Raw genomic sequence first — 12,108 nt, 5'->3', positions numbered from 1 at the left:
TTCTGAAACTCGTGTTTCCCATACAGCCCATTTTTGAAGATATGACCTTGTTGCACGGACACGATGACATTATGGGGCCATGCATAATTTTGCTTATAAAGGTGAATTTTTTTGATAATTTGTCAAGGTGTATCCAAATAAAAAAAAAAAATGCAGCGCCAAATAAGTTTATCAGGCCATTCTGTTTTCCTCCACTGATGCACAAACTTCATATGGGCATAGATTTGGCCATTATTAGTCTTTGCCCCGCCCCCAAGCGTCCTGCCTGTTACTCCTTATACCGCCCTAAACTGCCCCAGCACTGTTGTTTAATGAATTCGTCAGGGAGTATATACAGTGTAATTCAATGTAATACAAGTGCTACAAGATTAAGAAAAAAATAAACATTCGTTTTAAAGGGGGAGCTCAATATTTTAACATTTTTATAGAAAAATCACCTTTTTTTCGAGGAGCTGCCCAGAAATGTCTGTTATTGACAGAATATGGTACGTTAACAGGGGTCCCAACACTTTACGAAAATGAAATTCCATGAGTTTCCCTGACATTTTTCCAAGAAATTTCCTAACTTCCGTGAGAAATATCTTCACTTAAATAAGAGGTTGATGGGAAGTCAAGAGGTGGTTGCAGCAAAGCAACTAAGATGCGGATAACACGCAAGCAACTTTGTTGACAAGCGATGGCCTCCCTTCTCCCCTTATGGGCTCCGTGCACCAGTACCCCATCAACGGCCAGCAAAGGAGAGTTGGGGGAGACCTAGACTGGTTCCCGATCCATCCACTGCGTAATTCGAATGATCCAAAGTTATCGAGGGCTGGGATTAGTCTGGGAGACCATCGCAAGTTATTTCGAACGTATTAGCGCACCAACGACGCCCGACGCTCAAGGGTAAAGATGCTATGGCTTAGCTTTGTGCACATTTAGGATAAATCAGTCGCGCGCACTTCACACGCGAACCATTATAGTAAGCACACGCAGTACGTGTCCCATCCAAGGGGCTCTCAATAGTGGTAAAAACGCGCCCTCTTTTGTTGGCGCACGGAGCCCAATATAGCCATCCTTTTCCTCACTATATGCAACAGAGACACACATACATGTACACCAAACTTGCGAAAACCTTTCCCTCTGGGTCACTGTCAAATTCTTCAAATTTCTTCAAGTTTTGCATGACTCGAAAATTTTCAAGGTTTTTCCTGATTTTCACTCACCCAAAATTGATCCCAAGGTGTGATCGGTCTGGGGGCCGGTTCCCGAGTTCTCGTCGCCGTAAACGCCTCTCTGCCAGTCAAAATTGTCCGTCTGATCATTGGTCCAGGAGCACATGTCCTGCTCAAACTCGCACTCATCTGCCAAGAAAAACCACGAGAATAAAAAAAACCCAAGACTTTCAACAACTTTATTTTAAGAATTTCTGATTATTTTTGATTTTTTTTCACAATACCTGACAACAAAAATCAGCTTTTTTTGGTGTTATGTGCGCGAAAGCAACCCACAACAATAGGGCATTTTCACAGGGTCAAAAACTTTCCAACAAAAAACAACAAACGTTTTCTCGGAATCAAAATGGTTGGCAAAAAAATGAATAACAATAATAATAATACAAAAAATATTTCACTTTGGAAATAGCCTTCATGTACCACAAACACTGTAAAACAATGATACCGAAATTTATGACAGATAAAAAAGTCTAATTTATAGACTACCGAAGTGTGACATCATTTTGAACCGGGAAGTGTAGTGCAAACGAATGGAGTACGCCCGCGTGTTGGTTCACGGGCTGAATCACGCGCTTAGGTCTTTTACACACACATTGTGCGCGTGATGTATTCACTTCGGTACTCTAAAAACTATACTCATTAGGCTGGAACACACAATCTCACAAAAGCGTTGTGGAAAAAAAAACGAGGTAAAATGGGATAATCTTACGAGACGCAGGACACTGGCCGGGTCTTAGCTTGATGTCATCCAAGGAGATGTCACCGCCCCAGGACTTGCCCACAATAGCCTCAAAGATGATTTCGTACGTCTGGCTGCTTGTCACATAGTCACGGGCGAGATGCCAGACATTGGACTGAGTGCCAGACTTCCGGTACACCTGTAGCAATGACAGTTAAGGACAGTTGTGACACTTGTGACAATGACAGACAGGACGTTTATGACACCTGTTGGTATGTTGTCAGTTGACAGTTTAAGGACAGTTGTGACGCATGTGTCAATGACAGACAGGACGTTTATGACACCTGTTGGTATGTTGTCAGTTGACAGTTTAAGGACAGTTGTGACGCATGTGACAATGACAGGCAGGACATTCATGACATCTGTTGGTATGTTGTCAGTCGACAGTTTAAGGACAGTTGTGACGCATGTGACAATGACAGGCAGGACATTCATGACATCTGTTGGTATGTTGTCAGTTGACAGTTTAAGGACAGTTGTGACGCATGTGACAATGACAGGCAGGACATTCATGACATCTGTTTGTATGTTGTCAGTTGACAGTTTTACGTTGTGACGCATGTAACAATGACAGACAGGACATTCATGACATCTGTTGGTATGTTGTCAGTTGACAGTTTAAGGACAGTTGTGACGCATGTGACAATGACAGGCAGGACATTCATGACATCTGTTTGTATGTTGTCAGTTGACAGTTTTACGTTGTGACGCATGTGACAATGACAGACAGGACGTTTGTGAGACCTGTCACCAACACATTTACCTTTGGCATGTTATGCTATTTATAGCGATGTCACATACTGGACTGGGTCCCATAATTAAAGTGCAGCTGCACTGCCACATTGACTGTGACAATGACAGTCATTGTCACAGTCAATTCAGGGCTCGCAAAATCGGCTATCCGACGTCCCTGAACAACCAAAATATCTTGTCAGACAACCAAAAATTGCCAGGTTGCCAGCCCAATGGGCAACCACTTTTTCCCATGGCGGTGTTTCACACTGCTGTGTGGGCGAGTTTGTTTCTGCATTCAATAGGGGACGTTGAACATTAGAGGACAAGAGGGTCCCCAATTTCCTGAAGGTCCCCAATTTACAATCGTGTACAAAACATACGGGAGGTCTTCCTAAAAAGTCAGAGTACAGACAAAAGAGGGACAATAGGGGGTCCCCGATTGCAGGCAAATACACACTTGTGTACGTGTACAACCACTGCCTTGTGGGGTACTGGAACAATGGGAGGTACCCCACAAAGAATGCCCACCGACTTGCGGGGTACCGTTTTGGTACCCCACAAGTTTTTCACGAAAAAGATATATGTATTTTTACTCAAAATCTAGGAATTTCCAAGGTGGGTTGATCTGTCGCAAATGGAAGAGTTTTAGAAAAAAGGATATTAAGACCGAATTTCAGCCCAGGAAATTAACTATGGTTCAAATAAGAGCATTTTGACATAAGTGTGCGACGTTGCAAAATTTTAGTACACGAGAACAAAGGAAGTACCACACTTCTATGCCTATGTAAGCGTGTGTGTTCCTGCATGGCATTACGCCTGAGGACAGACAACAAAAGGAGCACAAAGGGGCCATTGATCCTCGAAGGAAGGTGCCTATTGTCCTTGAACGCAGGTTTGTGTGCTTAGTCTATGGGAGAGTGTTATATTACAGGGACAAAGGAAAACACAAAGCCAATCCTCGGAAGCATAGCAAAAAACGACTGCGTGTGTGTGTGTTCCTGCATGGCATTACGCCTGAGGACAGACAACAAAAGGAGCACAAAGGGGCCATTGATCCTCGAAGGAAGGTGCCTATTGTCCTTGAACGCAGGTTTGTGTGCTTAGTCTATGGGAGAGTGTTATATTACAGGGACAAAGGAAAACACAAAGCCAATCCTCGGAAGCATAGCAAAAAACGACTGTGTGTGTGAACGTGTGTTTCCCATAATATTATGACTGGACCACTGTAAACCATGTACCAGCACGGTGCAGAGCGCGGGTACCGTACACACGCACACAGCCACGGTCGGCCACGGCCGGCCACGTACCCTTGCAAAATGGCAAGATGTTTTGGTTGTCCCGGGGCGTCGGACAGCCGATTTTGCGATTCCTGAGTCACTTCAGGTAAGCAGCCATGTATTTTATTAGGATTTGGCCTTCAGATTTTGGCAATATTTAAAAAAAAAAAGTCTTTATTGGGCAACCGCAAATGAAATTTAAGCAACCAGTTTTCAAGCAGCCCTGCCCGAAAGGAACCAAAATGTTGAACAGTTTTGGATCCCTTCGGTTCCGACGGATGAACTTACGTTCGTCTCCAACCCAGTGTCAGTCTTGAGCCAGATGTTCAGGGTGTCGATGTCGGGGCCGAACATGTGGTACCAGAACTCCAGGCAGTACTCGGTGCTGGGGGCCATGCTGCCCGAGGTCAGACGGGCCTTGTCACCCTGTTGCCTCGGAGAAGACGCTTCAATGTAGACATAACTGCCTTGGACTACAGGTAAAATAAGCACAATCCGACGAAAATTGTTGAACACAGAAATTGACTGGAGTTTGGCTTTGAGCCTGCGACATCTGGATTGCTGTTCCAGTGCTCTACCAACTGAGCTATCCAGCCCTATGTTGGCGGTTCCCCATTTTGTCAATGTCTTTGTTCAAAGGGTGTCAGTCAGAAGCCATTAACCCGTATATGCCATGTAGCCAGGGATCACGCCCAAAGTCACGATGCTAGCAACATTAGCAATGCTGCAAACCTGGGAAATAGCAAACGGGGATCACTCAGAGAGGATGCGTCTTTAGTGGTTTATTTGACAGAACAAAAAAATTGACATTGTCTAGAAGGTGAGATGTTATTTCAGGTAAAAAGCAAAAGTGTATACACGTATTCACATACATTATACAACGTTACTTAATTCCAGCGTTACTTAATGTCCTGTGACAGAGCTTTTAAGAGCTCAGTGAATAAACCTGAATATGTATATTTCAAATCTTTTACATCCATCATCTGGTAATGGTCAAGGAGATTACATGCTATTTGTTTTGAATCATTTTTCTGAATCATTAATTAGAAATCATTGTTCATTAGCTCTGTCACAGACATTAAACTTCCTTTCAAAATTCTGGAACTACTCACATGATGTGGGCCATAAATTAAACAACATTATGCATCCAAACATATCCACATATGAACCCTTTAATTTAATATTTATTAGAAAAAAAAATCATTTTTTCCAAAGACTAGACTGGCGACTGTCGCAATCTTTCCACGGTCACCGTTTAGTTCAAGACGTCGCGACCTTTGAACTTACCGGTGCCCAGCGTGTGGTCAAACTGCGGGCCGGTGTTGGTGGAACCGGTGTTGCCGGACTTCACCGTCCAATCGAAGTCGTCCGTCGCGACCTGCCCCCAGCCACAGACTGTGCCGGATTCAAAGTCGCAATTCAAATCTGGACGTCCAAGAAAGAGGGAAAAAAGGTGTTTAAAGGCACATAGGATCATTTTAGTTCGTCCCAAAAGTAATCTACCAAATTATTACAACAAGCCCAATGGGAAATTTCTCGGACGCTGCGGGCCAACGAATTCGTGTTCACGCATGAGTCACGTCATTGCGCCATGTAATTTTTGGAAGGAGTAGTAGTCTGAGTAAAAAAAAATTCAGGTTTTTGACCCCAGTGACCCCACGATGACCTTTGACCCCAGTTTGGTCATGTGACATGTTGGGGCTGGGTTACTGATCTTTTGACAACGTTGGGTTGAAATCGGTCAAAATATGTAGGAGCAATAGACAATGTCAACGTTTGTTACTAACTAACTAACTAACGGACTAACGGAGAGACATGATGATTTGTTGAGCTGCCATCACAGAGCTAAAAACACTTCAATGCTCGGATTAAAGATCATACTGGTACTAAACACCCTGTGAAATTATTCCGTCTGGCTTGCTGTCATTTCAAAGAAATCCACAAATGTACACGATTCCCAACGATCGGCCCACTGACTGATTTTTTAAAACAAAGAGTGCCGTTGATGAAATCGTATTTCGTGATCAAAAGGCTGTTTTCACTGTTTTCTCGAAAAGTGTAATATCCACTGAGCTGAAACTTCAACAGGTTAGGTTTTGAATATTCCTCTCTGGATTTCACAGTTATTATTGGAAAAGAGCAAAACACATAAAGAGCAAATGATCCGATACGCCTTTTGGAAGAAGTGTCATCTTGTCTTGTCTTGCTTTACCCGAGTCAGTGCCACACAGGTCAAACGTGATGTCGTCGATGGCAATGTTGGTGAGCTGAGAAGGATCCAGGAAACTGGAACCTGGCGAGGCCTCAAATCGAATCTGGAAAAAAAAAATCACAGAAATTGTGAAGGGCTGACTTGACAAACTTGCTTAACATAAATTGTGGCTTAGCATACAAACTATTTGCTATTAACGGCACATAGGAACATTGGTAAGGCCAAAAAAAAAAGTCTCCGGTTTCTGGTATGCGCGCGCGTCGCCGTAGCCATGCGCGTCGGCAAAATGAAAAAGTTTTTTTTTCAATACAAGATGATGTCTCAAAACCGCCAAACTCACTGGTTCGACTGGAATTCTGCTGCTGCACAATTTTAACGTGTTTTTTAGATGGGGTTATGATCGAGAATAAGCTTTATGTGGCCTCTTTGGACTCCCATATATTTGCACTAAGTTTAGTCGGGCACCATTTGCAGTCATCAGCCGACATTTGAAGCCAAAAAAAAAAAAAAAAACAGGTAAAAAAAAAAAAAAAGCCGCGTCGCCGCACCACTTTTGGGGCAAGCTCCATACCAGAAACCGGAGACTTTTTTTTTTTGGCCTAATGTAGATCATTGGAGTAGATCATTTGCAGCTATCCACGAAGTGACTGACCAATTATTGTTGAAAAGCTTTAAGATAGCATTACTATCTTAAATAATGAACATAATGAACTCCCTGTGACTTTAGTCCTTCTGGCATGCTGGCATTTTGAAGAAAACAATAAAAGAAGGCAATTTCTAAAGATGCGTCAGATGATGCATTTTTGGAAATTTCTGTTAGTAGTTGGTTTGTCATTCGGCTAGAAAAGGTGAGCGCAAGTGTTGACATGACGGACGCACAGAAATTCATTTTTTTCCGAAGTGGGAAGGCATTTTTACGCCTTTTTCACACAAATGGGAAAACATTTTCCCGAAACGTGAAATGCGAACTCAAATTCTTTTCACAAAATTTGCCATTCCCGTTCACAGTGTACTGTAAAGACTGATTGCAACAACCTACAATAGCTACACTACATGTATAGAGTACCGAAGTGTGACGTCATTTAGAACCAGAAAGTGTAGTGCAAACGAATGGAGTACGCGCGCGTGTTAGTTCACGGACTGAATCAAGCGCTAATGTGTTTTACACACACATTGTGTGCCTGATGTATTCACTTCGGTACTCTACAAACTCATGACAATTCCTATATGAAATGAGCTGCAATATTTGATAGCACATCTAGAAGCTAGGCGCCCTCCATTTTGCTAAGCGAAAGCAGGTTTGCGGCTTAGCCACCTGTGGCTGCTCCCCTGGCTGTAAATCAGTAAATTAACTGCTTAAATGCTAAGCAATTATCACCCGAGAACCGGTCCCAGGCCAATGGCATTGCACGACATTTTAGCTGGTAACCCATCCTTGCTAAGCCGATATATTCGGTGCTTAGCGAGACCAACTCACCGTGTAGGAGTTGGCGGCCCGTGGGCCGACCTTGAGCTTGCCGGCCTTCCACTGGTCGGCCGAGACCGATTTGACGACCGTCGTCGAGTCCGGAAGATTGTTTTGGTAAACGGAGACGACCAGGGCACCCGGGTCGGTCCCGCCTTGGAAGTGGTACCAGAAGTTCATTTCACATCTGGACGAGAAAGAACATGTTAAAACAGGTGAATTGGATAGTTTTAAATGCCATAAAGTTCTTCGACAAAACCAATTGCAGAGTTTTTAGATCATTCACTTACATGTACTTCAAGTAGAGAGCATCTGAGTAACTCGAAAACTATTTGTCATTTGCGCTGGGGAGTGTGTCATGTGTGAAATCAAATACAAAATTGTCCAGATTCAGCTGATCATATGTTGTGTCCTTGGGCAAGCCACTTTACCCCTATTTGCCTCTCTCCATCCAGGAGTATAACTGGGTACCGGCATTAGCTGGGGAGTAACCTGGGATGGACTAGCATCCCATCCAGGGGGAGTAGAAATATTCTCAGTTGTGTAATGCCAAAAACAAGGAGATTAACAACGGCATGATAAGCCACATTGGATTGAACTACACTTGATTTTACTGTGCATTTAGTTTACCATTTACAGTCTATCGAACGAAGCTTGTTCACAACCTTGTAATCAATTCTGGTTGCACGAGCAATAAGCCAGTTTGTATTTCAATGACACGAGGTCATTCGGGATAACATCGCTGACGTGATGCTACACAATGTTATGCAAGCGTCGTGCTCCCATGTTCATGCACCTTCAAAACGTTCGATTATCCCAAATCACCCATATCACTGTGCACATGCGAAATTGAAATACCGAACAGGCTTATTGAAATCATAATTCCTTTTTTTGACTTTCACCATGACTGATCATTGTTTTTTCCACATGAAATTAGAAGAAACTTTACCGTGAACTGTCTTTTGTTTGGTCTTTTTACTTACTTTGAGCCACGACTTCCAAGCATGGGACTCTGCAAGATGGCGGTCGTCAGAAACGTCCCGGTCGTGCTGTCGACGAACATGTACCACCCAGTTCCACCATGGTCGGTGCTGGGCGCGTGAGGTTTGGATGTATCTGTGGCCTGTCTGCGCTCCCATTGGTACAGGCCTGACGTGATCCCGGCCCAACCGCACTGATCCGTCTCAAAATCACAGTTGCCTGGAGGAAAATTTGTAAGAAAAAGTTAAGGTTCGGGGTTCGAATCCAGCCAAGAGGTAAAGAGAAATCCCTGGATTGTCTGTGCTCCAATTGGTACAGGCCTGACTGTCTCAAAATCACAATTGCCTCGAGAAAAATTTGTAGAAAAATTAGGTTCAAGGTTCGAATCCAGTCAGGAGGAAGATCCGTGGATTGTCTGCAATTGTACTGGTACTGGCCAGACATTGTTTCGACCCAACTGCACTGATCCGTCTCAAAATCCCAGTTGCCTAGAAGAAAATTTATAAGAAAAAGTTAGGTTCCAGATTCGAATCCAGCCATGAGGCTAAGAAACTCTGCAGATTGTATGGACTCCCACTGGTACAGGCCCCACGTGATTCCAGCCCAACCGCACTGATCCGTCTCAAAATCACAGTTGCCTGGAGGAAAATTTGTAAGAAAAAGTTAGGTTCATGGTTCGAATCCAGCAATGAGGCTAAAAAAACCCTGCAGATTGCATGGGCTCCCACTGGTACAGGCCTGACGTGATCCCCACCCAACCGCACTGATCCGTCTCAAAATCACAGTTGCCTGGAGGAACATTTATAAGAAAAAGTTAAGGTTCGGGGTTCGAATCCAGCCAAGAGGTAAAGAGAAATCCCTGGATTTTCTGTGCTCCAATTGGTACAGGCCTGACTGTCTCAAAATCACAATTGCCTCGAGAAAAATTTGTAGAAAAATTAGGTTCAAGGTTCGAATCCAGTCAGGAGGAAGATCCGTGGATTGTCTGCAATTGTACTGGTACTGGCCAGACATTGTTTCAACCCAACCGCACTGATCCGTCTCAAAATCACAGTGGCCTAGAGGAAAATTTATAAGAACAAGTTAGGTTTGAGGTTCGAGGTTCGAATCCCGCCACGAGGTTAAAAAACCCTGCAGATTGTATGGGTTCTCACTGGTACGGGCCTGACATGATCCCGACCCAACCGCACTGATCCGTCTCAAAATCACAGTTGCCTGGAGGAAAATTTTTAAGAAAAAAGTTAGGTTCGAGGTTCGAATCCCGCCACAAGGCTAAGAAACTCTGCAGATTGTATGGACTCCCACTGGTACGGGCCCGACGTGATTCCGGCCCAACCGCACTGATCCGTCTCAAAATCACAGTTGCCTGGAGGAAAATTTATGAAAAAAATTTAGGTTCGGGGTTCGAATCCCGCCACGAGGTTAAAAAACCCTGCAGATTGTATGGGTTCCCACTGGTACGGGCCCGACGTGATCCCGACCCAACTGCACCGATCCGTCTCAAAATCACAGTTGCCTGGAGGAAAATGTATAAGAAAAAGTTAGGTTCGGGGTTCGAGTCCAGCCACGAGGTTAAGGTTATCCAGCACAGAGTCCCGAGCATTGGCAAAACTCACCGCAGTTGGCCTCGTCCGATTTGTCACTGCAGTCGTCGTTTCCGTCGCAGACCAGCAGCGCGTCGATGCAGGTGGAGTCGGCGCAGGCAAACTGGGACGGCTGGCAAGGGTTGACCGTGGGCTGGACGGGGATCTTGGTGGGCGGCGGGACGGACGGGAAGTTGCCCGTGAACTGCTTGCAGGCCGTGGTGAAGGAGATGTCGTCGATGGCGATGTCGCCGTACATGCCGCCCACGGTGGCTTCAATCAGCACCTGAACAGAAGAAAGGAAACTGTTTAACGTGGTAGAACTTGTAACATACATTGTATGCATTCCTTAACGGAAACATATTGCTGGGGCAGATTGGGGCGGTTTAGACCTTTATCATGCTGCCACCATTTCAGTCATGTTCCCTGTATCCAATAACAGTACTGAATGATAATGTTGTCTGTGCGAAAAGGAACCAGACTATTTTTCCTTCCAGCCTCGCTTTGGTTACGTTGATTTAAATGGGAAAAAAAATCAACATGGCCGCAAAATGATAATGGTCTATAAGGAGTAGGGTGGTTTGGTACGGAACAGGGATTGAACGGATCAGGCCAATTTTGAAGAAAAAAACGACAAGTGCACAATGCACACATCTGTGGCCGTCATTTCTCAAAAAGGCCATACATGGAGCTTCTACGTCAGAAATCTGCTGAGCGCACGGAAATATATGCTTAGCAAAAATAAGACCCTGCCCTAAGCTCCTGACCTGGAAATTCGTATTGTGGCCCAAGATGATCTCGGCCCGCTCGTAGAAGTCGCCTTGCTCCCCCGACACGCCCCAGATGTACGTGAGAGGGCCGTTGGTCTGGTCCCAGAAGTAGACGCTCAGCGAGCCCGTGTCGATGCCGTACATGTGGTAGTAGAACCTGATCTTGCAGTCGGTGGTGGTGACGGATTGGATGTAGTAGCTGGCCAGGAAGGCACGGTCGCCCTTGGAAGCGCCGGTGGTCTCCAGGTAGAGGTAGGTACCTGCGGGAAAACGAGAAAGGACAAGGTTTGCCAAGAGAGGAAAAGCTATCATGGAAGTGATTTATGGAAGTCAGGGAGAAGGTCGGAAGAACTGGAAGTCTGTGATAAAGTCTGGAAATAGATTCAATGAAACCAAAATTAGAAGCCAGGCAGATAAAATAATGGAAGTTTTGATTGAAGTGCTGGAAGTTATGATGGAGTGATGAAGGAAGTCATGGGAGTCAAGAAGGAAGTCACTGAAATCAAGAAGAGGAACGTGGACGTCGTGAAGGAAGTCATGGAAGAATGCTATGGAAGTCATGAAAGGAAGTTATGGAAGTCAAGAAGACATAGAAGTTAAGAAAAAAGTCATGAAAGGAAGTTATGGAAGTCAGAACGGAAGTTATGGAAGTGAAGAAGAAGTTAGGAAGTTAGGATAGAAGTAATGGAAGTCAAGACAGAAGTTATGGAAGTCATGATGGAAGTCAGGAAAGAGGTTATGGAAGTCAGAAAGGAATTAATGGAAGGCATGAGAGAAGTCATGCTGGAGTTCAAAAAGGAAATTTATGGAAGTCATCCAGAAAGTCACAGAAGTCAAGATGGAAGTTGTGGAAGTCAAGATGGAAGTTATGAAGTCAAGACGGAAGTTATGGAGTCAAGACAGAAGTTATGGAGTCAAGACGGAAGTTATGAAGTCAAGACGGAAGTTATGGAGTCAAGACGGAAGTTATGGAGTCAAGACGGAAGTTATGGAGTCAAGACGGAAGTTATGGAGTCAAGACGGAAGTTATGGAGTCAAGACGGAAGTTATGGAGTCAAGACGGAAGTTATGGAGTCAAGACGGAAGTTATGAAGTCAAGACGGAAGTTATGAAGTCCAAACGGAAGTTATGA

At 44.4% G+C, this 12,108-nt stretch overlaps 1 protein-coding gene across 1 annotated transcript in view; it reads right to left on the bottom strand.

Moving 5' to 3' along the window:
• The window catches only part of LOC119726055 (MAM and LDL-receptor class A domain-containing protein 1-like), a 196,551-nt gene that overhangs the window by 51,759 nt on the left and 132,684 nt on the right, over positions 1-12,108 (bottom strand). Inside the window, exons 113-121 of the mRNA XM_038197672.1 lie at positions 10,974-11,236; positions 10,240-10,492; positions 8,626-8,842; positions 7,655-7,829; positions 6,178-6,280; positions 5,253-5,390; positions 4,254-4,438; positions 1,924-2,092; positions 1,206-1,343 (exon numbers count right to left, since the gene is read on the bottom strand). Of these exons, the coding sequence (XP_038053600.1) occupies positions 1,206-1,343; positions 1,924-2,092; positions 4,254-4,438; positions 5,253-5,390; positions 6,178-6,280; positions 7,655-7,829; positions 8,626-8,842; positions 10,240-10,492; positions 10,974-11,236 (1,641 nt within the window). The remainder of the gene's footprint in view (positions 1-1,205; positions 1,344-1,923; positions 2,093-4,253; positions 4,439-5,252; positions 5,391-6,177; positions 6,281-7,654; positions 7,830-8,625; positions 8,843-10,239; positions 10,493-10,973; positions 11,237-12,108) is intronic.

Source organism: Patiria miniata, unplaced genomic scaffold (assembly GCF_015706575.1).
Source record: "Patiria miniata isolate m_02_andy unplaced genomic scaffold, ASM1570657v1 HiC_scaffold_19, whole genome shotgun sequence".
In the NCBI taxonomy this organism is placed as follows: Eukaryota; Metazoa; Echinodermata; class Asteroidea; order Valvatida; family Asterinidae; genus Patiria; species Patiria miniata.
The sequence above is the reverse complement of the archived record's forward strand: the minus strand, read 5'-3'. Positions and strand labels throughout refer to the sequence as shown.